Source organism: Corythoichthys intestinalis, chromosome 21, assembly GCF_030265065.1.
Source record: "Corythoichthys intestinalis isolate RoL2023-P3 chromosome 21, ASM3026506v1, whole genome shotgun sequence".
In the NCBI taxonomy this organism is placed as follows: Eukaryota; Metazoa; Chordata; class Actinopteri; order Syngnathiformes; family Syngnathidae; genus Corythoichthys; species Corythoichthys intestinalis.
Genome location: NC_080415.1, coordinates 39,685,234 through 39,713,097, shown reverse-complemented (window position 1 = coordinate 39,713,097; position 27,864 = coordinate 39,685,234). Strand labels below are relative to the sequence as shown.

The following is a 27,864-nucleotide window of genomic DNA, read 5'->3' as shown; positions in this document are numbered from 1 at the left end:
CAAGCACTCCTTTTTTGTATGTCGGTGTACGTAGCTGGCGGCCATCTTGACTAGGGGGACTGGCGGTTGGAAATTACATACTGCACAGCATTAGCACGTTTTTTTCTTAGTACCGCCAATACCGATGACATTTTAGCGGCGTATCGGTGCAATGCTAATCATAACACCCTGCCCAGCCACCCTGACGGAATTTAAATGTCTGCTTTTTTGTGTCACTTCAGACTAATTTAATCACTGCATATTTCCTGACATGAATAATAAAAAGGATCAGCACAATAAAAATCCATATTTTTAGTCAGCCTGTGTGAACACCCCAAAAAAAAAAAAACCCATGAGAACGGATGGTGGCTTGTGCTTTAATCACAGAAAACAACAGAAGATTGTCTTATACAATCAATGACATTCTGTACAACAATGTAGTCACAAATTCTTACATTAAATCACAAAACATGAGCAATTTAATCCAGGGTAATTACATATACTACAATATTTTGTCATCGTGTCAGTAGTCGCATTGCCTTTGAGAAACGATGTTGCTTCATGTATGATGTAATACGTCTTGATGAAGTACAAGGCACATTGAGTACATACTATACACTGCATGGAAAGGTACAGTGGAATCTCCAAAACAATTTCTTCTGTGACAGTTTGCTATTTTTTTTAAATTCTTTAAAGAATTGCTTGACATTCAAAGATGCGTGATGGACACAATAGATAACATAACAGAAAATAATGTGCATTTTTTTTAGGGTATTTTTCTTTAGCTTATGTTATGTCCATGAAGATAAATGAAAATGATGCCGAGTAAAACGAATCTGTTTTCGTCATTATAATCCATTTGAATTCATTGGAGTGTTTGCGAACGTCAACGTGAATTTAGAAAATGTAAATGAACAGATAAATGCAGTTGATTATCCTGTTTTGAGCTTTAGTTTTTTTCCACCCAAGACGATTTTTGTCGCTCCATCTCGGAGATTTTAGATTATTCGTGAAGAATGAAAAACAGAGATCCAACTATTTAGTTAACTAAAAGGTAAGGGTGTAACGGTACATGTAATAGTATTGAACCATTTCGGTACTTGGTGCTTGGTTCAGAACGGACGCGTACAGAACGAGTTTCTGACGTAATATAACCCTTTTCGTGGTTGTGAGTCGATCGGGTTACAGTTTCTTTGTGTAGATTATATTTACTCCGTCTTCTCTACTATAGTGAGGACCAACACGGTAGGACAGTATAACCCAGAAACATCAACTGTGTGATAACGTGGAACACAGTGAAACGCGGGCGTTAGAGTCAATCAGCCAATGCACACCAGTCGTAGTGCGGCCGCGTGTTAGATGCGGCTCAACGCGACGCACGCGAAAAGAACGGCAGAGTTTATTATTTGACGTGAGACGCGGCCCTCCTACGTCAATATGACTACCGGTAGCTAGGATCGGGCCGGAAGCCACTCGTGTAAAAATACGGTGGATCCGGTCGATTTTCAAACTAACATGCAATCAGATCTCATGAGATCGGGGCACAGTTGACTTGTCTTTGTTGATTTACTGCTGTCTTCTCTGCTATTATTAAAACCAACACGGCCCCGTGTTCAATACAAAACCCTTCGACCACAACAAAAGCCGGGGCAGGGAAATGACAAAAGCCCGACTAACTACGGTGGCATAAAATATCATTTGGGAGGTGCGACAGTAAAGGTGAAGTCAACAGTTTTGACTATTATGGAGTCATTTTGCCATGTCGTACTGAAAAAAATGCACTTTTATTTTTTTCATATTCCATTTAGCACAAGACTGTTATTTGTCATGACCATACCATTGATTTAGCTATTGGGGAAAAATACTTCGATCAAAAGAATATCCTGTAAAAATATTGGAGTAGAGAGACTGAAACAATGACGTTTTGTGGCTGTCTTAGTCGCATTTTCCACATTCTGAATCAATGGGCTGAATTGTAAATTGGATAAAACCATGACCCTGCCAACGTCATTCTCCTGTTGGGGACGCTAGAGCCCTATAACTGTAGGCGTGGCTAAATGGCAGATTAAAAGACTAATTTCTCGTCATCTGCGCATTGCCAAATTGTTGTATATAGTCGAATTGTCTCAAAATGTGGTTCTAATTCACACAATAATGCTATTTAAGACTCTTTTTATCCTGTCATACGCACTTTAGAATGTGAAATTGAAAGGGATGCTGTTCCACTTGTTTTTGGAACGTTTCCAAGTTGCAATGGTGAGGACTGGTCAAAGTGCGTGTGCTGTGCGGCACGTCAAAAAAGTAGACTGAGGGAAAAAAAAAAAACACAAATATGATGTGCTTTGCAAAGCATCTCCACAAACATGCACGTAACATTCACTATTGTGTAGAATATATACATGCGAAACTCTTCCTAAGCCATGTTTGTCATAAATACACTTTATAATAAACAGTGCATGCTCTCTGGCTCTGCACATTTTAGCCCTTCGCAAATAAGCTTTGTTAAAGAAACAAAACAATGGAAGATGACATGGTGACATTGTGTGTGCCTCGCATTTTCACACCATACATTGTCTGCCGTCCTTCCAGACAATACACCCTTTGCACATCGTGTTGAATTGTGCAACAAGAAGAGCTACATGTCTATCCGACTGAAAGCTATTTGGCGACGTTTTATTGTAGTGTTGCACTAATACGGCACAACAAATGAGCCACCGGTTCATCACTAGTACGAGTACCAGCAGTGGTACGCGTGCTCCTTCTAGAGCTACGCAAATGATTGACGGAATCAAATGTTGAAACAATCTTTTGCATTGGTGGATCAGTTTTGAATATTTAATGCGACACCGTAGCATAAATATCTCTTGAAATGTGGTTACATATCAAGAGATGTTTATGTAAACCCTCCTTGCACACGAAAAGCTCCGGTTGCCTACATGCATCATATCATTCTGCTACATTTACATGAGTTTTGGTTCAAACTGCCTTGTCAAAGCGAGTTACGCGTCATAACGGCCCGTTTAGTACGTTGTCTTTACACGGATGGTTTCGGTCTGTTGTTTTTTCCCCTCAATGTGGTTCACTTGTCGTGCTCGGTGGACATCATATCTTTTCTCGTATTTACTGTTTGTATTACTCTAACACACCTAATATAAAATAAATTTAGGAAAACAAGCAGAATATATTTGCCATAGGGCATAAGAAATACATGACGCCTTATCACGGACGCCCAACGTGTAAGTCATGCAACTGACTGAGCAAGACTGACACTGATGAGGCAAAACATCTAAAAGCCCACGTCTGCAACAACAACTCCCGCAATCAGTTCTCCCAGACAGTTCAGAACAAATGGCGGGATGTCCTGTCCCAACACAAGGAACACCGGAGAACGCCCGATATCCAACTAATAACACGACTGATAAGACTCCAAGAGCACCTTTGACGCTGAGGTGGCAAAATCTACAACCCTCGTTGCCCTGACAAAAGTAACTTCCGAATCCTCCTGTCCAATCCACAAACAAACAATAATCCTATACAACGCCCAAGTACACCCTTTTGCCCACAGCCAGCCCCATGACAGCCTTCAAAAGACTGAATGTTTAACTAAGCATTGTCATTTTTTTTCTTCGGGAATCTTTTGTTGACTTGCGATATGGTAACCTTAGATCCTCGGCTGGGTCCCTCTGTGCTGTATGATTGCTGTCGACTCAGAATAAATTGTCGATTTGTGTTTCGAAGCCTTTTTCCAGCTTTCAAAATGGAGTCAGTACAAAGGGTTAACCCTTTCTTGCCCAATGTATCACCTTTGATACACTTCGAATTTCATGATTTTGAGACTTAATTCAGAATTTCGAAATATCTTTCCTCCAAAAAAAAAAATGGATGCAAGTCTACTCATGCATCTGCAGGTTCCATGAGAGAAAAAAAAAAGGATTTAGCAAGGGTTATAGATATTCGAGCGCTTATTACACATTTTTTTTTTTTTCTTTTTTACAAATTTGAAAAATATGTTTCATTAAGACCTCCATATTGCAGGCATTAAAGGGTTAAGTGAGCACGCAGAGTTTGGCCTTTTGACCGGGTTGTCGGTGTCTCACCGGCCCGGGTCGTTGGATCTGCGCCAGTGCAGGTCCGGCGGTTCGACTGCCGTGATTCCGGAAATCTGGCCAAAAGGTCAGATTCCTTCAGTATATTTAACCTTTTTTTGTGGGAATGTGTTTGAACCATTTGTTAAGAGCGTTGTTAAAAAAAAAAAAAAAAAAAAGAAATGGCATTTTATAGCATTTAAGCTAGCGGATTTTTGCTATGCAAGTTAGCCAATTGTTCTTTTGTTGTACTTAGATCATTTATTTATTTTTTATACTGTTTGAGGCTCAGCTCAGGTATGTTTTTTTTTGTTGTTGTTTTTTTTATGTCCCTTATCCGACTACTCGATTATTCGAACAAACTAGTTCATCGATTAATCGACTACTAAAATAATCGATAGCTGCAGCACTAGTACAGTGGTACCTCGATATACGAAAGCTTTGGTGCACGACAAATTCATTTACGAAACGTTTTTCGAAGCCTTCTTCGCTTCATATGGCGACAAATGATTCATCATACAAAAGATAATACTTATTCCCACTCGCAGCAATGCAATGATGTAAGGACGTTTGACTACAAATGTAAACAATGTAAATATACACAACGCAATGTGCTACACAATGCTCATGTATATGAAAGAAATGAATATAACTTACAGATAAAAAAGCAAGCAATGGCTGCCAAAGTTTGCTCTTCTTTTAGCACTCCGTGTGTGCTATGAGCTCCGGTAGTCATGTGATAACGTCTGTAGAAGGAGCTGGAAGCTAACAAAGTAGTAAAACTTAAGCGCCACTAGGGAGGGGACAAAGCCTTACAAATAAACACACAGTCAGAGGACATGACGGCTAATTTAATGTGGTGTTTGGAACAAATTAGGAGATTTACATGTAAACCACCATTTATTATACGTATAAAAATCACAATACGAAAGCCGCCATGGAACGCCTCCATTTTATATCGTAACCAATGTCATTTTAAAGGATGATGGCTCGCTTAAGAAAGTATGACTAAAAGACTTTATACAGAAAGGCATCCAACCGCAAAATTGTTTTACTCCTACACAGCCTTCGGCCAATTGATTTGTGTCATGAAGCATTTCGGCGCGAATGCCCTCCAGTCGCGTTGCATTGTTGAAGATTGCAGGGAATTTTCATCTGTATGACGCATAAGAGCCAGTCAGTTATTTGTCATTATACTGTATGCAGACATTATTATGCAAACGTGCGAGCGTGTGGTCCGTTGTGCGAATCCACTTACTATTCAGAGCAAGCTGATGGGAGCCCAAATGCATCCTCCTGGTGTGCAAACAACAGCAAAACGGGCTGAATTCCAAAAATACCCGCGATATCAGACTCATTCATAATTCAGATTTCTTGTATTCAAAGCTCTAGGGTTCAAGGAACATGAACACCTGCATGTTTGGCCGTGAGGCTTTGCTTTCAAATATCACTCGGCCGGCACGATTTTCTGTCACATTTGTTGAACTCGAGGGGGAAAAAACAAACTGTGTAGTGTCTAGGGTCGGGAGGCTCTGAGTGCCTCCCGATACGATTTGCGATAGACGGCTCACAATATGGCAGGGGTCTCAAACCGATTCCACAAAGGGCCGCAGTGGGTCCTGGTCTTTGTTCCAACAGATCCAAAACAGACAGTTCAACCAATGAGGTTTCTGCTAAAGTAAGCAGCACCTGACTGCAATTAACTGATTACACTGGACCGGTTTGAGACCACTGCAATATGGCGATACAAATTTATCGATACACGGGTCAGGAAATATGAGACAACTGCAGCGGTACCTCCACTTATTGACGTCCCTACATACAGAATTTTCAGGTTAAGACACGCCTCAACGGGAAAATACCTCTTGTTACGATTGATTGCATACCTACAGCTGCTCTGCCATTGGCTGTTGCCAAGCATTCCTGGCATCCAATTGGCTAAAAGTGACCTCTACTGTATTTGTACAGTGGTATGAAAAAGTATCTGAACCTTTCGGAATTTCTCACATTTCTGCATGAAATCACTATCAAATGTGATCTGAACTTTGTCAAAATCACACAGATGAAAATACAGTGCCTGCTTGAACTAAAACCACCCAAACATTTATAAGTTTTCATATTTTAATGAGGATAGTATGCAAACAATGACAGAAGGGGGAAAATAAGTAAGTGAACTATCACGTTTAATATTTTGTGTCCCCCTTTGGCAGCAATTAACTTAAACCTGTTGCTGCATTTCAGTCTGGCACATCGATTAGGACTAATCATAGCCCATTCGTCTCGACAAAGCTGCTGTAGTTCAGTCGGATTCCTGGGATGTCTGGCATGAATTGCTGTCTTTAGGTCATGCCACAGCATCTCAATAGGGTTCAAGTCTGGGATTTGACTTGGCCACCCCAGAACCTGTATTTTGTTCTTCTGAAACCATTCTGAAGTTGATTTACTTCACTAGTTTTGGATCATTCTTGTTGCAGCATCCATCCTCTTTTTAACTTCAACTGTCTGACAGACGACATCAGGTTTTCCTGCAAAACATCCTTTTGTATTCATTCTTCCATTAATGATTGCAAGTTGTCGAGGCCCTGAGGTAGCAAACCAGCCCCAAGTCATGTTGATCCCTCCAACATTCTGCACGGTGAGGCTTAGGTGTTGATGTTGGTGAGCTGTTCCATTTTTCCTCCACACATGACGTTGTGTGTTATTCCCAAACGATTCAACTTTGGTTTCATCAGCCCACAAAATATTTAGCTAAAACTTCTGTGGAGTGTCCAAGTGCCTTTTTGCGAACATTAAACGAGCAACAATGCTTTCTCTGTGGAGTCCACCCATGAACACCATTCTTGGCCATAGTTTTACATATAGTTGATGTGTGTTCAGAGGTATTAGACTGTCACAGATACTCTCGGGTTCTTTTTTACCTCTCTGAATATCCTGCGCTGAAACTTTGGCGTCATCTTTGGTGGACAGCCACTCCTTGGGAGAGAAGCAACAGTGCCAAACTCTCTCCATTTGTAGACAACTTTTCCAACTGTCAATTAATGAACATCCAGACTTTTAGAGATGGTTTTGTATCCTTTCCCAGCTTTCTACAAATCAACAATCCTTGATCGCAGGTCTTCAGACAGCTCTTTTGACCGAGCAATGATGCATATCTCAAGACATTTCTTACCAGGTGTGTGTTTTATAGTGGGCAGGGCAGCTTTGAACCACTCATCAGTGATTGGGCACACACCTGACTTAAAATGTTTGGTAAAAATTGGTTTCAGTAGCTCTTTCGTCTCCTTAGGCAGAGGGTTCACTTACTTATTTTTCAGATACTTTTTCATACCACTGTATGTGTGTATCCCAGCATTCTTTTCATTCGCCCCTCGTGTTCCGACAGCTTTACATGAGTACTAACTTTTATTCTTTACTCTATTCTTGTTGTTTTTTGGGGGGTTTTTTGCATTATGCAATCTGATTTGATGTTTGTTGTGCAATAATCTAATTGTGACATGTATTTCTTATATGTTTTAATGCATTTTTATGCATTATAAAAGATTTATGTCTGAATTTTGGGGGGCTTGGAATGGATTAGGGCATTTACATGGAAAACGTGTCTCTGCTTAGACTTTTCAGGTTATAAAACTACTTCCACAACCAGTTAATTTTGTAAGTAGAGGTACCACTGTGTTAAAAGACACCTAAGATGGCTGGCAGCTACACACACTGCCATTAAAAAAAAAAAAAAGATGATGATCCTTCTGGTGTCAAGTGCCCAACCCTCCCACTTCAAATAAATTGGACGTGTAGCGCTGTCAATGGCTGACAGTAAGTTGAGCATTTTCTGACTATGCCATGATAGAACAGTCAAGGAAATCTGCAGTAATTTACCGTACTGGCCCGAATATAAGACGGCCCTGATTTTCAGACGACCCCCTCTTTACACAAGTTTGAAAAAAGACTTTCTGAACACCAAATTAATTTTTATACAGAAAATAATTACAGTACATCCAAAACAAATGATTATAAAATATATTTGAGGGAAAAAGCATGTTATTTTGCCTCATTCAAATCATAATATCTGAACATTTAAATATGTCAACTAAAGTGCAATCACATTCGTATATGAGTGGCTTCTGGTTTTTGAAATGTAAATAAACCAATCTATTGTGATAAAACAACAAAATTGCAACAACTGCATTAACTATCAAAGTGAAGTCAAACTGTAACTGTAGTCTTGAAACAAATCTGAACAAGGAAAAACATTGCAATAAAATAATGCAAACTGGTTAAACTTGAGAGTAGCTGAGATCTGTCACGACAGAACATCACTTCAATGATATCTGGCGCCATCTAGCGTCGTGAATGGGTATAACGTCTAGACCGCGAATATAAGACGACCCCCTCTTTTCATTCTAATTTCAATGCAAAAAACAGTCTTATATTTGGGCCAATACGATAATATTCACAGGATTTTTTTTGGGGGGGGGGGGGGGAAATTTGGTAAAGCTATAGATTGGCATCGGGCGATACTACACAGTCGAGTATCGGAAACTGTCACGGTAGCCAAATAATCAAGGGCGTATGTTGGCCTAGGGACGGTAGGGACATAACACTAGCAACTTTTCAGGATGCTCAAATTGTCCCCACCAATTTTTTAGCAACCTTATTTGCATTGTACACTGAGTTCAGCTATAAAGGTAATTTGGATTGTCTTCCCTTGTGTGTTTCAGATGGAATTGACCCTACTATTATTTAGTGAATTACTTTCATTATGTTCAGACTTACCCCTTTTCACTTGCGGAATGTGCCGGTCCATTTTTTATCCCCGCTAACGCACGTTTGATTGGCTGATGACTAGAAACCCCACATTCACACAATCCCGACAGAAATGCATGTCAATATGCCGCCTTGTCTGCCCCCTTTGAAGAGGAGGGATATTAGTTTTTTGTTTTGTTTATTTCGGCCAGCAGCAGTCACTGCAAGTAATGTAAAAAGATGTCAATGTTGTGGAGGTGGGGAACACACCACTAATTTTGCGACTGAAAGTCCAGCCTGCATCAGAGTTAGCATAACATTAAACTGTGTGAATTTGCTAACCTGTAAAACTAGAGTACAAAGCTGCCTAGAGATGTCTTCCTGTAGGTTTTCTACTGTCAACTTTATTTCATTTGTGCTTTTGTTCATTAATTAAAATGTATTTATTTTGTTCATCATTTTTAAAAAAAATATTTATTTTAGCAGCCTATACACATTTTTAAGCCCCCCCCCCCCCCAAAAAAAAAACACAACCACTGTAAATTTCCTTTATATGGTGCAAGCATTTTGAAAAATGACTTTCTCCCTATGAGAATAATTTGAGCTTTTTTAATGTAGTACCAGCTATTTTTGATAAATATACCCAATCTGTTTGGTCTTATTAATGTCCCGTCCCCAGCAAAAACTGCAGGTTATGCTGTAATAGTGTCCCTACCAATGTTGAGACCAAACCTACGCCCTTGCAAACAATGGTAACGGTGCAACACTACTTCAAAGCGTACACTCTAAAATCGGAGACGAGTGCACGCTGATTGATGGTAAGAAGCAGGATTCGGCAAAATGTCAAGTACATAACAAAAGGTTCCACAGACATGCTACAACAGGACAATATCTCACTGACCTTTTTGGTCGGCCGTCCCTTGTTTGCACACGCGGCAGCTTGGCAAAACCCACGTTCGTATTTACAAGTACAAGCTGTTTTGAATGCAGCGAGGTTGCCAATTTCGCCGTTGAAGAGTTTACGGATCAGTGCGGCGTTCCTCGGAAAGTCTTTCATCGTTGTGGAGATAACAATTTGTTCCTCTGAACATCTTCTAAAGGGTAACAGATCATTACCAAATACCATTATTTCTAATTTGTTTTCTCTCCATTTGCGTTTTTCTTTTGAGGGCTGCTCCGCTAAAATGTTTGGTTTCCTCAGCATGGTTCCCATTTCATGAAAACACTGCCTAATGACACACTGAACAACTCCCACAAGTGCGACTCTCCCTCACATTAATTTAAGCGGTAAACTAACCGCTAGCATGGAGTTCAGTTGGGTCTCGTTTCCAAGTTGCCGACACAAGTATAGATCGGGGGTGTCCAAACTATGGCCCACAGCAAATGATGAATATATCATTAAATATGGTCCACACAAGAAGCTTGAGCTCAGCTTAGTCAGTTGTGCTTCACAGCTTTAGCACCAGATGGAGCTAGTCACTTAAACTGTTCCTCTTATTAGCTCAGGGGTCAAAACCTGACATGTTGAATTCAATGTAGGAAACTTGGTAGTATTTTAGGATTTTCTTTTCCATCAACATACATTAAAAAAATCCAGTGTGATCAGTTGAGCTGTCTTGATTGTGATTTTTCTAGATTATTTTATTGTTGTTTTCTTGCGGTAGTGGAACTAATATGCAGAGGTGGGTAGAGTAGCACTACTTTAACTCAAGACTCGCATTACTTCAAAAAGAATTACTCAAGTAAAAGTAGTCATCCAAAAATATGTACTCTAGTAGAAGTAAAGAGAAAAGTACTTGGTGAAAAGCATACTCAAGTAATTAGTAACATTGTGAGTAGCTGCTTAAGATGTTTGATTAAAAAAAAAAAAAATCTTTAAACATTGGTATTTTATTTTTCCTGCACAAAGTTATCCAAATGAACTGTTATGATTATACTGTGCTATAACATATTACATAACCACATTAAAACAACACTTTTCAGTTTTGGTCGAGTTTGGCGACACCGGTGGACAAAAGCGGTAATGTTTTGCCTTAAGGAAGACTGCGTTTCCCATAAGGACCAGCGCCAAGGGCGTAGGTTTGCATGGGGATGGTAGGGACATAACACTACCAACGTTTCAGGTTGCTCAAATTGTCCCCACCAACCTTTAAGCAACCTTATATGCATTATATAATGAGCTCAGTTATACAGGTAATTTAGATTGTCCTTCCCGATGATAAAATTAGGATAAAATTAACCCTACCATTATTAAGTGAATTATTTTCATTATATTCAAACTTATATTTACCTCCTTTCACTTGCTGAATGCGCCGGTCCACCCCCCCCAATTGCACGTTTGATTGGCTGATGACTCGACCCATCCCCAACACCCCGACAGAAATACATGTTGACAACATGCCGCCTCCTCAGCCCCCTTCGAAGACGAGGGGTAATTAGATTTTTTTTTTTTTTTTCAGCCAGCAGCAGCCACTGAAAATAATTTAAAAAGATGCCAATGTTGTGGAGGTGGGGAAACATACCACTAATTTTGCTACTGAAAGTCTGACCTGCATCAGAGTTAGCATAACATTAAACTATGTTAACTTGCTAACTGACAAAACTCGAGTAGGAAGTGTTCTTCTTTATGCCTCTTGTCACGATGCCGTGAGCTACCCACACTAGCGTTGCGATCGACTGGTCGATCGTGATCGACGTAATGGGCGCCCCTGATTTAGCATATCAATTAATTAGGTTCATATTGGTGAGAAATGTAGCCCTGACCCCCGTTCACCCGATCTGTTTGGTCCCGAGCAAAAAGTGTACATGTGGGTTATGCTGTTATATCGTCCCTACCAATGTTGAGACCAAGCCTACACCCTTGACCAGTGCACACCCACACAGTGTCGTAAAATCATCAATCTGCCTGCAGATGGATTAAATAACATTTTGGTTTCCAGCGGCTGTGTGAAGGATGAATAGTAATAAGGTAATGAATCCAATTGTGGCTGAATTCAACTAGTTGTCAGTTGACATAATATCACAAATGTTATGAAAATATTTTATAATATAGAAAAGTTACCTAGGGTTGCTTTAAACTAGGGCTGTCAAAATTATCGCGTCAACGGGCAGTAATTAATTTTTTAACTTAATCACGTTAAAATATTTAACGCAATTAACGCACATGCCCCGCTGAAACAGATTAAAATGACGGCACAGTGCAATGCCCACTTGTTGCTTGTGTTTTTGGGAGTTTTGTCGCCCCCTGCTGGCGCTTGGGTGGGACTGATTTTATGAGTTTCAGCACCCATGAGCTTTGTGTAATTATTGACATCAACAATGGCGGGCTACTAGTTTATTTTTCGGTTGGAAAATTTTACAAATTTTATTAAAACGAAAACATGAGGGGTTTTGATATAAAATTTCTATAACTTGTACTAACATTTATCTTTTAAGAACTACAAGTCTTTCTATCCATGGATCACTTTAAGAGAATGTCAATGTTAATGTCATCTTGATTTATTGTTATAATAAACAAATACAGTACTTATGTACCGTATGTTGAATGTATATATCCGTCTTGTGTCTTATCATTCCATTCCGACAATAATTTACAGAAAAATATGGCATTTTTTATAGATGGTTTGAATTGCGATCAATTACTACTAATTAAATTTTAATCTGTAATTAACTCGATTAAAAATTTTAATCGTTTGACAGCCCTACTTTAAACCAAAGAAAAAAAAAAAAAAACATTGAATACCGGCGAGAGAATAAAATATCTACGGGGATTAAGTATTTTGTCCAAAAAGCATGAGCGCCCTCTAGTGGAGAGAACACATTTATTATAAAGCTAAAAGGACTATTTTGCGGAAAAAAACTCAATGAGTAACATTGTGAGTAACTGCTTACGATGTTTGATTTTGTTTAAACAATGTTTTTTTCAGCAGTTATCTACAGCATATGAACTATTATTAATATAGTGTACTGTAACATGTTAAAGCAACAGTAGGTAAATTTTCAACTTATAACAAATGTTATGAAAATATTTTATAATGGTAGAGAACTTACGGAGGGTTGCTTTAAACCAAAGAAATTAAAAAAAAAAAATTTTTTTTTAAATTGAATACCGGCGAGAGAAAAAATATTTACGCAAATTAAGTATTTTGTCCAAAAAGCATGAGTGCCCTCTAGTGGAGAAAACAATATTTCTTATTATAAAGCTAAAAGGATTATTGGGCGAAAAAATACTCAAGTAATGAGTAACATTGTGAGTAAATGCTTACAATGTTTGATTTTGTTTTTATTTTCCAGCAGTTATCTACAGCATATGAACTGTTATTATTATACTGTACTATAACATATTAAAGCAACACTAGGTAACTTTTCAACTTATAACAATTGTTATGAAAATATTTTATAAATGTCCACTGACAACTAGTTAAATGAAACATCTTTTACATCAGGGGGTCTGTGTTGCTTTCACCAGCACTAAGTCCACCCATCATATGCTATTGCTTATGCTATTGTTTAGTCACAAATGGATTTATTACCTTATTAATATTCATCCGTCACACAGCCGTCAGTTGTATCTGTCCCTCGGGAAACTCCAACACAAATAACATTAGCTCCTATTGTAACTGTCGTGTCGAGAGCGATGAGCTCTTGGATTTTAGGCTTACGTTCTCACTTTCATTTTACCGTATAAATCCATGCAAGAAACATTTATTCATCATGATGAAACGAGCAAGTTATACAGCAGCCTTTAAAAGAAAAGTCACATCTGTTTTGTTTTCTCCTAGATTCTAGTAAGTTGGAGAAGTTGTGTCAAATCATATTATTACCGTGCATATTGTCAGTTTATGGTCATGTTTTGAACTACCAATATGCTATGCTTGTGCTGTCACCATTCAGTAAAATGACATTTCTGTATCTGTACACGAGCTGTTTTCTTGTATTCTTCTATTTATTGGTGCTAAAATTGGGGTGCGCGTTATAAACGGGTACAATAATTTCCCCTAGATTTCACAAGTAAATTTGGGGTGCGCATTATATACGGGTGCGCCTTATATTGGGGGAAATTACGGTATACAGTACATTTTTTAAATACCCTACCTCCTCCTCTATCTAATGAAAGTGGAAAGCTTTCAAGTTGGCCCTTGTATCCTTTGAGAAAAAAGTTTGGACACCCCCGGTATCGATCCAACTTTGGTTTGATGTCAGCCAAGAGCCTCCTTGTGTGTTGTTGAGTGCTCCGGGTCAATGAGATCAGGTTGCCTCATCCAGTCAAACAGTTGTAAGCTCGGGTCAATGTACCTTCCCTGGCCCCCGTTGCGAAATTGTTTAGATTTCGCTTACTTCGTGTGCTAGAGTCCATAGAACGCTCGGCTCTTACATCAGCAACTCCGAGTGGCGATCGGTTCCTCTTCTGTTTGTCCTCCCGCCCTCAAATGCTCGTCTGCAGCTCTCCGTTGAGCAACGCCGCGTTGTGCGCCTCCAAGTTGGCGTTGATGATCAACGCGTTGTTGACCATCCTGCTCCTGTCCGCCCTGCTGTCGCTGCGTTCCATCTCATCCAGGCCCACCACCTTTTTAAGACAAAGAGCCTTCTGGAAACTTTTCTTAAAGTTGTCCGACAGGAAGGCGTAGAGGATGGGGTTGGCGCAGCTGTTGGCGTAACCCAGAACCACCACGAAGTCAAAAGTGCTCTTCATGGCCGACGTCGGGTTGATGGAGCTTGTGACCGAAGTGACGTTGAAGACGTAGAAGGGCAGCCAGCAGAGGACGAACACGGCCACCACGATGGAGACCATGCGCGTCACCTTGCGTTCGGAACGTTTGCGCTTGGTCGAGCCGACTCGCATGCTTGACGATTTGACCTGGGGAAAGGGCAAATGATTAGTTTCTCCAAGTATGCGTACAGACATGCATCTAAGGGGCAGTTTACATGGCGATTCTGCAACACAAAGACGCAACGACTGAGTAGCGGAATGGTGTCGGCGAAGACGAAAAATTCTGAATCCTGCCTCTAAAGTGGAAGAATTCGATTGCGGGGTATTGAGGGTGGCTTTCTTCGCATCCATATCAAGGGCTCCCGCGGCGCGAGACTGCGCCGAAAGCGTCAGCACTCGTACACGTCACATTGGGCAGGTCATATGGCAGTCAATCTTGGTCTCACACAAAAATACACACGGTCCCAGGCTTCAACTGGGACCGTGTGCTCTAAGCTGGTCTGGCGTGCAACGAAAGATGCGCATGCTGAAAAGCACCTCATACCCACTGTGAAGTATGGGGGTGGGTCAGTGATGCTGTGGGGTTGTTTTGCTTCCAAAGGCCCTGGGAACCTTGTTAGGGTGCATGGCATCATGAATGCTTTGAAATACCAGGACATTTTAAATCAAAATCTGTTGCCCGAAAGCTGAAGATGGGTCGTCACTGGGTCTTTCAGCAAGACAATGACCCGAAACATATGGCCAAATCTACACAGCAATAGTTCACCAGACACAAAATCAAGCTCCTCCCATGGCCATCTCAGTCCCCAGGCCTTGTTTTTTTTTTTTTGGGGGGGGGGGGGGGCAAAAGGGGGTTGTACTAAATATTAACACCAGGGGTGCTAATAATTGTGACACACATTATTTGATGTCAAATAATTTTTTCTTTATGTGGGATTTTTTCCCCACTAAATAAATGCACTTGTTTTGAAGGTTGGATTTTTCTTTTTTTTTTTTTCCATTAAGGTCCCATATTATTTGAATTAAAAAACAAATATTAGAAGCTAAAAAACACATCTTTTTCAGGGGTGCCAATAATTATGGAGGGCACTGTACTGTTTTAATATTTTTAAATTAAATATGTTGAATGTTTCCATTTTTGTGCCTTTTTGAACAAAAGAAAAATACCATTGCTTCAAGTGGGTGGGCATATTTTTCTTTCTGGGTTGAAGAGCTTGGTGGGGTCAAAGTGCATCATTCGCTGTCACCTTGTAAATCTGCACTGCCCCCTATGGCTTGGCATGAATACTACATCGTTTTCATGCGGAATTGCGACATTGTTCGAATGGAGACGGGCCCATACAAATGCAAATTTGAAATTTTCTTCGTATTCTCGGAAAGTCACCATGTAAACGGCCCCTAAATGATAGTAATATATTTTCAATTAAAGAAAAAAAATCATCTTTAGATATGTGTATATATATATATATCTAATATGTATGTATATTAAATCATATGCAAAGCAAATGACTAAGGTGCTCCAAAAATAATTTCAACCCATTGTAAAATTTTTTTGGCTGTTTTATTGCTTTACAACTTATATACACTTACCGTCCACTTTCTTAGGTACACCTGTCCAACTGCTCGTTAACACTTAATTTCTAATCAGCCAATCACATGGCGGCAACTCAGTACATTTAGGCATGTAGACATGGTTTACATGGTTTACGATCTCCTGCAGTTCAAACCGAGCATCAGTATGGGGAAGAAAGGTGATTTGAGTGACTTTGAACGTGGCATGGTTGTTGGTGCCAGAAGGGCTGGTCTGAGTATTTCAGAAACTGCTGATCTCCTGGGATTTTCACTCACAACCATCTCTAGGGTTTACAGAGAATGGTCCGAAAAAGAAAAAATATCCAGTGAGCGGCAGTTCTGTGGGCGGAAATGCCTTGTTGATGCCAGAGGTCAGAGGAGAATGGCCAGACTGGTTCGAGCTGATAGAAAGGCAACAGTGACTCAAATAACCACCCGTTACAACCAAGGTAGGCAGAAGAGCATCTCTGAACGCACAGTACGTCGAACTTTGAGGCAGATGGGCTACAGCAGCAGAAGACCATGCCGGGTGCCAGCTAAGAACAGGAAACTGAGGCTACAATTTGCACCAGCTCATCGAAATTGGACAATGGAAGATTGGAAAAACGTCGCCTGGTCTGATGAGTCTCGATTTTTGCTGCGACATTCGAATGCTAGGCTCAGAATTTGGCGTCAGCAACATGATAGCATGGATCCATCCTGCCTTGTATCAACGGTTCAGGCTGGTGGTGGTGGTGTAATGGTGTGGGGAATATTTTCTTGGGCCCCTTGATACCAAGTGAGCATCGTTGGAACGCCACAGCCTACCTGAGTATTGTTGCTGACCATGTCCATCCCTTTATGACCATCTCAGACTGGTTTCTTGAACATGACAATGAGTTTGCTGTACTCAAATGGCCTCCACAGTCACCAGATCTCAATCCAATAGAGCATCTTTGGGATGTGGTGGAACGGGAGATTGGCATGCTGAGGAATGCTTCCAGCACCTTGTTGAATCTATGCCACGAAGAATTGAGGCAGTTCTGAAGGCAAAAGGGGGTCCAACCCGTTACTAGCATGGTGTACCTAATAAAGTGGCCGGTGAGTGTGTGTGTGTGTGTGTGTGTGTGTGTGTGTATACATTATATATATATATATATATATATATATATATATGTATATATATATAATAGGGAAGCCAATTACACGCAATGACACTTTTCGGCCGCCAGGGTGGGCCTGTTCCCCCCTTAAAATCTGCTGATGGTCAGATGTCCATTTATTTGAAAGAAGCGTAGTTGCTAATGCTAATCTTGAATTTAAAGAAAAATATGGTTACTTAAAAATTCTTACCCGACCAGTCTTGAAATATTTTCTCAGTTCCCAGCACGATCATGAAAAAAGCTCATTTTTGACCTAAGTGTCTGCTGTCGGTAATTGCTCAAAAGTGCCAAATTGGCTGATACGATGATGCTTATTATCGGGAGCTCAATAGGAATCTCAATTAAGAGGCGTAATGGAGCACATTGACTGAACGTGAGTTCTTGACTGCGGACGTGCTCAATGAGGCAGCTCAATTGCAAAACAGACTTCAACGACTGCAGCTGGCTCAATAATTTCGATTCTCGACAAACATAAGATAATTCAATCATTTTTTTTGTTTGTTTTGAAGCGATTGTGAAGTCAGCATAACCTTACCTTGACTATAATGAGCAGGTAACACAGACATATGACGGCCAATGGTAGGACGAATCCAATGAAGAAGGTGTAACATATAAAGGCGGTGTAATAGACGTCCTCGGGTTCGGGCCACACGATCCCACATACCGGCACCTTGTTCAAACCGCTGAAAATCATGGTCGGCAGGATGACCAACATGGAGACGCCCCACACGGTTAGGTTGATTAACTTGGCTATCCGGGGCTTTCGCCATTTTGTGGACTTGATGGGGTGAACCACAGCCAGGTAGCGATCGATGCTCATCACCGTGAGGCAAAAAATGCTGGTGAACTGATTGAGAGAGTCTGGAGGAGGAGAAGAACAATATAGTCAGTAATAATTGCTTGGGCCCGTAAAAATGAAAATGAAAGTATGGTGGAATATAACGAGGTAAAAGTCCTTCGTTACTATACTTAAGTACATTCTTGTGTGTCTGTACTTGAGTACAAATATCAAGTGATACTTTTTACTTTTACAGCAGGTATCTGCACTTTTTACTCCACTACTTTTCAAATTTTCACCGGCGTTACACGTTACTTTTATTTTTTCTTTCTAATTGTGAACTGATAGTTTCGTACCCTTGCCTCCGGCGCAATCGAAAAGCCCCGTAGAGATGCAAAATTAGGCAGGTGAACGAGATATTGACCAATAAAAACCAACAGTGAGAGCAGCGCGCCTTCAAATGACTACTACACACTCTTGTGCAGTAGGTGGCCGTATGCATCCAATAGCTTAATGGCGGATTGTGAGCAACTAAGTTTGGAGAGTTATTGAGCTTGTTGAGCTTTATTTTTGTGCCGTCATTTTTTCCATTCTGCACAGTTTTAAATAAAAGTCACCAGTCAAAGACTGTTTTTGGTTCTATCTTTGAATATTGACTCAGATCTCTGTATGTATATACGTGACGGTAAACAAAGACTAAACTGAAAAAGCAGTTTCTGCTCTTGCACTCTTTAAAAGAAACTGCTGTATTTTAAGCCGAAACAACTGTTGTGTTTGATTGAACAATATGTCTATTTGCTGCCATAGTAGATTCATGCCGTATTAAGCACCTGAACTATTTTTAATTTGCCCGTTTTACCCTGAAAACCCCCGTTTGGACGTCGCGCGACCGCTTTTGTTTCAACCCAGCCATAAAAAGAATTAATATTTATTATTCGAAATGTCTATCATTTTTAGCTTACAATCATTAATCAATGTTGCCGTTTATAAAAAAACGACTTTAAAAAAAATATTCACTCGCACATTTTAAACTTTTAAACAAATGACGTCACAACGAACAAAATGGAGTCTGTAAAAAAGTCACGGATATCTACCTCATAACTATCGCCTAATTGTATTTTTTTTTGTTACTGTCGCATTTTCTCCGATATGTTAGATGATAAATAATCAATCCAAACAAAGAAAATACAATTGGAAAAAAAAAAAAAAACATTTAAAGGGGTAAATATACAGTGGGGCAAATAAGTATTGAGTCAACCAGTAATTGTGCAAGTTCTCCCACTTGAAAATATTAGAGAGGCCTGTAATTGTCAACATGAGTAAACCTCAACCATGAAAGACAGAATGTGGAAAAAAACCCAGAAAATCACATTGTTTGATTTTTAAAGAATTTATTTGCAAATCATGGTGGAAAATAAGTATTTGGTCTATACCAAAAGTTCATCTCAATACTTTGTTATGTACCCTTTGTTGGCAATAACGGAGGCCAAACCTTTTCTGTAACTCTTCACACACTGTTGCTGGTATTTTGGCCCATTCCTCCATGCAGATCTCCTCTAGAGCAGTGATGTTTTGGGGCTGTCATTGGGCAACATGGACTTTCAACTCCCTCCTCACCCCGTGGTGTCAAAATGACAACAAGAACGGGGAGCAAAAATCCCAGAACCACACGGGGGGACCTAGTGAATGACCTACTGAGAGCTGGGACCACAGTAACAAAGGCTACTATCAGTAACACAATGCGCCGCCTGCTGAAGAAAGTACATGTCCAGGCCTGTCTGCGGTTCGCTAGAGAGCATTTGGATGATCCAGAAGACTACTGGGAGAATGTGTTATGGTCAGATGAAACCAAAATAGAACTTTTTGGGTTGAAACACAGGTTCTCTTGTTTGGAGGAAAAAGAATACTGAATTGTACCATACCCACTGTGAAGCATGGGGGTGGAAACATCATGCTTTGTGGCTGTTTTTCTGCAAAGGGACCAGGACGACTGATCAGTGTAAAGGAAAGATTGAATGGGGCCATGTATTGAGAGATTTTGAGTGAAAATCTCCTTCCATCAGCAAGGGCATTGAAGATGAGATGTGGCTGGGTCTTTCAGCATGGCAATGATCCCAAACACACAGCCAGGGCAACAAAGGAGTGGCTTCGGAAGAAGCATTTCAAGGTCCTGGAGTGGCCTAGCCAGTCTCCAGATCTCAACCCCATAGAAAATCTGCAGAGGGAGTTGAAAGTCGGTGTTGCCCAACGACAGCCCCAAAACATCACTGCTCTAGAGGAGATCTGCATGGAGGAATGGGCCAAAGTACCAACAACAGTGTGTGTGAAGCTTTTGAAGAGTTACAGAAAACATTTGGCCTCCGTTATTGCCAACAAAGGGTACATAACAAAGTATTGAGATGAGCTTTTGGTATTGACCAAATACTTATTTTCCACCATGATTTGCAAATAAATTCTTTAAAAATCAAACTATGTGATTTTGTTTTTTTCACATTCTGTCTCTCATGGTTGAGGTTTACCTATGTTGACAATTACAGGCCTCTAATATTTTCAAGTGGGAGAACTTGCACAATTAATGGTTGACTAAATACTTATTTACTCCACTGTTTGAACAAGAAAATCTCGACCACTCCTTGATGTCTGCGATTTCTGCATCGCGACCCTTGTTATATGACCATGTTTCACCCATGAAATCCTCAAAAAATCCAGCTTTGGCCATTCACAGATGTGTCTTGACACTCGGTGATACATGCGACATGGAGCTTTTGGACCGAAACAAGGTAAGTACGCAATAATATCTCGTTAAAATCATGTCATCTTTAATTCTGCTCTCGTGTGCTCTTAACCTCCGGTTAGGATTTTGCTGTTTAAAAAAACATCTTTTTTAAAAAGCCCTCCTGTCCAAAATTTTTCTTCCCCCAGAAAATTGAGATTTTAAGCTTTCCAATGATGTATCACACGCGCATATCGGACAATTTTGAAATTTGGCCAAACTGAGGGTCTCAGAGCGGAACTTCAAGTCACCTGAGTGTTTTCCGCCAAATATCAAGTAGAACATAATATTTAATCAGACAACGATTTAAATAAAAAAGTAAAACGTGAATGTAAAGTAAAATTAAGGGTCATTCAGGGGCCCCTATGGTCCTGAAGCCCGGGACAACACTCCTGGTTGCCCCCCCCCCCCCCCCCCCCGTCGACGGACTTGTTCCCAGCCAAAATGTTTGACCCATCGACATTGTTCGAACACTAAAAACAGGGATTCTCACGCCATGCAGGCTTTTTGTTTTGACACCCCAAAAATTTCCCCTCCCTTTCTGACACATCTTGAAAAAAAAAACTGGCTTTTTTTATTGCATGCTTTATCCGCAGCTTTGTCTGGCTTCTAACCTATTTCAGTTCTTTTTTTGTTGTTGTTGAGCATTTGTGTATCCACAAAGTGGCTATTTGCTGAGACGGAGTACGGCTGCTCGGTGAAGCGTGCCCTGCTCTCCACCTACCCACGGTCATGATCACCCTGCAAAGCGCCTCGCCAAAGGGCCAGTGCACCAACGCCAGCTGCAAGGCGATAAACGGCAGGCTCATCATGCACAGTACATCCGCCACGGCCAAGTTGAGGATGTATATGTTGGTCACCGTCTTCATTTTGGCGTAGCGTAGGATGACGTAAATGACCAGGGCGTTGCCGCAGAGTCCCACGGCGCACACCACGAAGTAGATGAAGGTGATGACCACCGAACTGGTCTTGTCCTGGTGGTGCTCCCTCATCTCTCCCGTGAGGTTCAGGTCCAAGTCGGACTCGTTCCCCTGGAGGTAGCTGTCGTACAGGAGCGGCTCGGGAATAGTCATGTTGGGCGACGGTGAGAGGAAGGACCACTGATCCATTGCTTTGGGAAGCTTAGTTCAAACTGGACCAGGGATAAGGGAGACGTCCATCTAGGAGGAGAGAAAAGTTTTGTGAGGGACTGTAATCGTGTATGTCATACCAAGAGTCCCTTTAATACAGTACAATCAGATCTCAAGTCAGATGTTTATCTACATGCTAGTGTTGCATCGCAAAACATAACAGCAGGTGCAGAGGCAATTTTTCCAGAGAGCGGTGACTTTTAAACAGCCATAAGAGAGCATTTTAGTTAACAGGTTATTATTCTTTTTTTTCTTTTTGTTTAGTGCTCATTTTATGTGTGTGAATGTTGATTGTGGAAAGAGTGGTTTCAAATTTTAATGTCAGATTTTAAGGATGAAGCACTTTACTGGAGCAGTAACTAAGGCTTCTGTAGGTTTACACTTCAGGTCTTAATGCAGGAATCCAATTTTATTGGTGTTTTTCCCGACTCAATTGACAATCTGAAGGGGACAAGTCACGTATGAAGGAATCTGACCTTTTAGCCAGAATCACCTCAGCCGGACCCGCGCTGGCACAAGTCCAACGACCCGGCCCAGCAAGACTCCGAAAACCCGGTCAAAAGGCCAAATGCCGAGCGTTCACCTTAAAGTGCGTACGACAGGATAAAAAAAAGTCTCAAATAGCATTATTATGTGAATTTGAATCATATTTTGAGACGATTCACTACATACAACGAATTGGCAAAGCACAGATGACGAGAAATTAGTCATTTAATCTGTGGTTTAGCCACGCCTACCATTATAGGGCTCTAGCGTCCCCAACGGGAGGACGACGTCGGCAGACACTGCGCCACGCCTTCAAGTAGGGGGCTGTCCCACACCCCGCTTCAGTTGGTCGAAGTCGGTCAGTTATTCTCAAACACATGCAGCAAACCAAAGCCGGATTTAGGTTGAGAAAGTACAAAAGCTGCACCGCATACAAACAGGAAGGATTGTCTCAGGAGTGGAGGTGTTCGAGGATTCAGGGTGATTATTAGGGATGGGCGGATCGATACCAAAATATCGATATTTCGATCCAGCGCGTTAAATTTTATGTATCGATCCCCAAGCAAAAGTATCGATATCTGGAATTAATATATTGTATTTTCTTTGTCAAGCAGTGCACACACATAAGCACCCATTCACGTCCCTATCCTGTGTCGAACAGCATGCTTTTTCTCCGCCCCTCTCACGCCTAATTTCTTACTTAACCTTATTATTATTTCTTATTCATTTATTATTAGTTCTTGTGAATTATGTTTCATATTTTAATTTTTTCATGAAATGTTTTTCCCTATTTTTTTATGTTACGAACAATTAAATGTTTGATTTCTCATGTTTTGTTGCTACTTTTTATTTTGTTAAAGGTCTGTTTCAATTATTTCAAAATCTGATTTTTAAAATTTATTTATTTATTTTTATTATTATATATTTTTTATTTTATTTCAAAATCTGTTTGAAAATTGTGTTAGTAAAATAAAATTCAAAAACGGCAAGTGACTATTGATTATTGGATTTGTTTTTAGTGATCTACCATTTGAGGGCGGTAACATGCTACTATTAATCCGTTCTTTAATTAGATCCAAAAAATTTAATTTAGGTAGATTAAAATTTGATCAAATACAACATGTAGCAGGAAAAAAGGTTCTGTGCATATGAATTTAAGGGTCATGGTTAAAGAGTGAGACTGACTAATCAGAGTTTGTTGTTGATGGATTGGTTTGTGAGTTTGAGGGAAACTGCTTTGCTCGTTATTAAAAGCAGCAGTTTTCCATTGCAAAGCATATTTGACACAAAGAGACTTAATCGTTTTTGAGTGCTTGATGTAGTTGTACATTAGATATCATCAGAATGGCTGAGAACACTGCAGGGTTGTTAGAGAGAGAGAAAATATGAACTTCCGGTATCGGATTGGGATCGCAATATTTGGCCTTGGTATTACTTGGTATCGGATCAAATCCAAAATCACATGTATCGCCCATCTCTCGTGATTATTAGATTTTTCGTACCATGCATGCATTTTGAAACATTGTGAAAAAAAATAATTGGGAGAAATTAACTGCTACGCAGAGAAGATATAGCATCCACCACACACAGTCATGGTTGCACCACTTCCCATCATGCCCTTGGGCAGAACAGTTAAGTCGCTACAGTATCATTTACTGAAAGCTCAACAAATACGCTAGATGGCAATATTTACTCACAATATATTAACTCACATTTATCCTTTAAGAACTACAAGGTTTTCTTGTGGATCCCTTTAACAGAAAGAATGTTAATAATGTTAATGCCATCTTGTGGATTTATTGTTATAATAAACATATACAGTACTTATGTACAGTATGTTGAATGTCTATATCCGTCTTGTCTTATCTTTCCATTCCAACAATAATTTACAGAAAAATATGGCATATTTTAGAGATGGTTTGAATTGCGATTAATTACGATTCATTCATTTTTAAGCTGTGATTAACTCGATTGTTGACAGCCCTAGTTAAATGTACACCTTATGCCTAAGATAAACATAACACAATAAAACAGAATTGTTGTGGAACTCAAAATGTTGACTGGACAGTTATGGACTATGCACATGAAATCGTTAGTAACATCAAATATTACACAATACACCAAAGTATATCAGTAGCCGTGTCCTTAAGTCTTTCTGATAGTTTTCCGCTGACCTTTTTACTGCAATAATATAATGAAAACCTAAAATTACGGCTTTTAGTCTTGGCCACCCAAAGATTTTATGTCGCCCCATCCGGCCACCCCTATGAAAAATTTCTGGAGGCGCCACTGTCTTTAAGTCTCCTTAGGCAGGCGGTTCTCTCATTTTTCCTCCTCCTGTCATTGTTTGCATGCTATCCTCATTAAAATATGAAACCCTATAAATGTTTGGGTGGTTTTAGTTAAAGCAGACACTGCATTTTCATCTGTGTGATTTTGACAAAGATCACATTTGATGGTGATTTTATGCAGAAATGTGAGAAATTCCAAAAAGGTTCAGATACTTTTTCATACCACTGTAATGGGCAAAGGCTGTCTGAACAGGCATGCCAAAAAAAAAAAAAAAAAAAAAGACAAAAAATCGGAATTGCGCATTGAGACCTGCGGTATGAACTGAGCCTAAGTGACTCTAATTCAAGTCATTTGATCGTGGCTCGTTCGTTAAATCTTTGGATGTTTAAAATGATGCAGCAAGAGAATCTGAAAGGATCATTTTGTTGTGTGTCATGCTACTAGAGTTCAATGACCAGATTCGCTTGTCGTGTAAGGCCCCCTTAACGGCACAAATCATTTATTTGTACATCATCACGTCACATCAAACCTTAACCCCCCGCCATTACACATGTCAAATCATCTAGGGCACGGGTCGCTGCTTGTGTATGTGTATAGTTGCGTGCATTCATGCAAAAAGGCAGGTTCGAGAGAGGGAACGACTGGGCGTCGCACCGCTGCCGAAGACAAATGTTTATTCAGTCGATCATGGGGACAAACAGCCCTGATGCTGGGCTAGGGAGGGAGGGAAAATCAGTCATTCTAGTTGAGAAAGTAGTCTCAACTTTGCACACCTCAATTAAATATTTATACAAATGTTGCACCGATACCATTTCTGGGACTCCCAATACCCACAACGCAACCCCAACACGTTACTAAAACCACTTAAAATGTGTGTATTTTTTAAATTTTTTTATATAAGATATATATTTTGTCTTTAAATACTAAATGTTTGCATAGTCGCTTAAACGTAAAGTACAGTGGTTTGAAAATGTATGTAAAACCTTTTGGAATTTCTCACATTTCTGCATAAAATCACTATCAAATGTTATCTGATCTTTGTCAAAATCACACAGATGTAAAAACAATGTCTGCTTTAACTAAAACCACCCTACATTTCGAGGTTTTTATATTTTAATGAGGAAAGCAAGCAAACAATGATAGAAGGGGTGGGGGAATAAGAAAGTGACTTAAGGACCTAAGGAGACTTAAAGAACAATTGAAACTTGAAATTTTACCAAGCAATTTAAGTCAGGTGTGTGCCCATTCACTGCTGAGTGGTTTAAAGCGGCACTGCCCACTATAAAACACACACCTAGTAAGAATTATCTTGATGAGAAGAAATGATGTGCATCACGGCTCGGTCAAAAGAGCTGCGATAAATATAATAAAATAATATAATAAATAATATAATAAATAAATTAAAATATATTTAAAAAATGCACATGCTTGGGTTTGATCCGCTGCTTGATCCGGAAGAACGGCACTCGCATAAATCGCCGCAACCTCATCTCATTGGCGACTAATCAAATGAATGGATTCTCCTCAGAAGCAATTAGGAAGGCGTTTCGATTCATTCTTCAGCCCTAAAAGATTTGTTATCAGATCTTTTTTTTTGGAAGCAACAGTTTAGAAAAAAACTAATTATTGGAGTTTGAGTCCATTTTTCGAGCACGCACATATTTTCTACCTCCAAAGCAATCTTTGCAAGACTGTTTTGCTGTGACTGACGGTTAAATTAGCAGTAATGTAAATCTTTTTTTAAGGTGAAACGCTTTATCTACAGCCTCAATGTTGATTAGGACAGTATTTGGTTCAGCTTAGTCAAAGCAACCTTACATATTAATGAAAATGTAGTTTAATATTCATGGCTTCATATGTCAACTCATACAAATGAAGATTTCTGTTCTGGTCTCTACTATTGTATTGAGTGAAAAGACTTACTTTTAAGTAGTTCACGTCATTTGATGAAGTCCATCGTGACAAGGTGTCTTGACGGAGAGCTTCCAACTGTCCTTCCATCCATACACCTGCTCCTTCAGTCTTATTACGCGCGGCTCCAGCGGTCCAAGCAGGCGTGAACTCGGCGCCCTCGTCTCAGCCCACGCGTGCGAGCTGTCTCTCAGGTCATTTTCACTGACAGCAATTTTTTTTCTCGCTCTCTCGCTCTCCTGGCGACCTGGAAAAAAAATAAACCTCAGTGAAGAAAAGTCTTGGTGGAGGATCCAAGCGACAGTGCGTCACGGTGATAGGCGCGCGTGAGATGGAGAGAAGCAGGGAGGGAGGGGGGAGGAGGAGAGAGAGAGCGCGTGAGAGAGAGAGAAATTGTCATGAGAAATTTTTCATTATCTTTACATGTCAGGCTGGATTTGCACACAGGTTTGACTTTTTTATTTAAGCATTGTGTATATGGAAATCAATTCATGTAATTTTTTAAAAATAATACTATATGCAATGATTTTATATTATAGTCATATTTCCTCATAAATTTCTAAATAGATTGCCTGATGAATGTTATGTGTGTGTTAGAGGTGCAACAATTAGAATAAGTCTTTATTGTCATTGTCACCAAGAGAACATTGTGTGCAATGAAATTGGACGTTGCACTACAGTATAAACATACAGTATGTATTAATCAACTATGTATTATAACTATTATGATAACCGATTAATCGTCCAGGACCTTCCTCATCTTATACTTGTCTAATTCTTGAAATTCTGACATATGCAGCACAGTGCTGGCCAGAAGTATTGGCACCCCTGCAGCTCTGTCAGCTAATGCTCAATTTCTCCAAGAAAATGACTGCAATTACTAATGATTTGGTAGTAATATCTTCATTGATTTTGCTTTCAATGAAAAACCACAAAAAAGAATGGAATAAAAAAATTAAATCATTATCATTCTACACAAAACTCCAAAAATGGGCCGGACAAAAGTATTGGCACCCTCAGCCTAAGACTTGGTTGAACAACCTAGTAAAAATAACTGCGAACAACCGCTTCCGGTATCCATCATTGAGTTTCTTACAATGCTCTGCTGGAATTTTAGACCATTCTTCTTTGGCCAACTGCTCCAGGTCTCTGAGATTTTCAGATCTCTCCACAGGTCTTCCATGGGATACAGGTCTGGACTCATTGCCGGCCACTTTAGAAGTCTCCAGTGCTTTCTCTCAAACCTTTTCTAGTGCTTTTTGAAGT

General features: G+C 40.0%; 1 protein-coding gene across 1 annotated transcript; it reads right to left on the bottom strand.

The window, feature by feature from the left end:
* Positions 1-349: 349 nt before the first annotated feature.
* LOC130910043 (somatostatin receptor type 2-like) lies at positions 350-26,890 on the bottom strand. Its single transcript, XM_057827072.1, has 4 exons — positions 26,611-26,890; positions 21,504-21,939; positions 17,764-18,089; positions 350-14,661 (listed from the first exon to the last, which is right to left on the bottom strand). The coding sequence occupies exons 2-4, from the start codon at positions 21,886-21,888 to the stop codon at positions 14,230-14,232; spliced, it is 1,143 nt and encodes a 380-aa protein (XP_057683055.1). The 5' UTR covers positions 21,889-21,939; positions 26,611-26,890; the 3' UTR covers positions 350-14,229.
* Between the last annotated feature and the right edge of the window lie 974 nt (positions 26,891-27,864).

Excerpts from the sequence above, each read along its gene's own strand:
- LOC130910043 (XM_057827072.1), bottom strand. The coding sequence starts at position 21,888 with ATGGATCAGTGGTCCTTCCTCTCACCGTCGCCCAACATGACTATTCCC. Across the intron at positions 18,090-21,503 it reads CAGGGTGATCATGACCGTGG|ACTCTCTCAATCAGTTCACC; the intron begins GTAGGTGGAGAG and ends CTCCTCCTCCAG. Across the intron at positions 14,662-17,763 it reads ACCTGCTCATTATAGTCAAG|GTCAAATCGTCAAGCATGCG; the intron begins GTAAGGTTATGC and ends CCCTTTCCCCAG.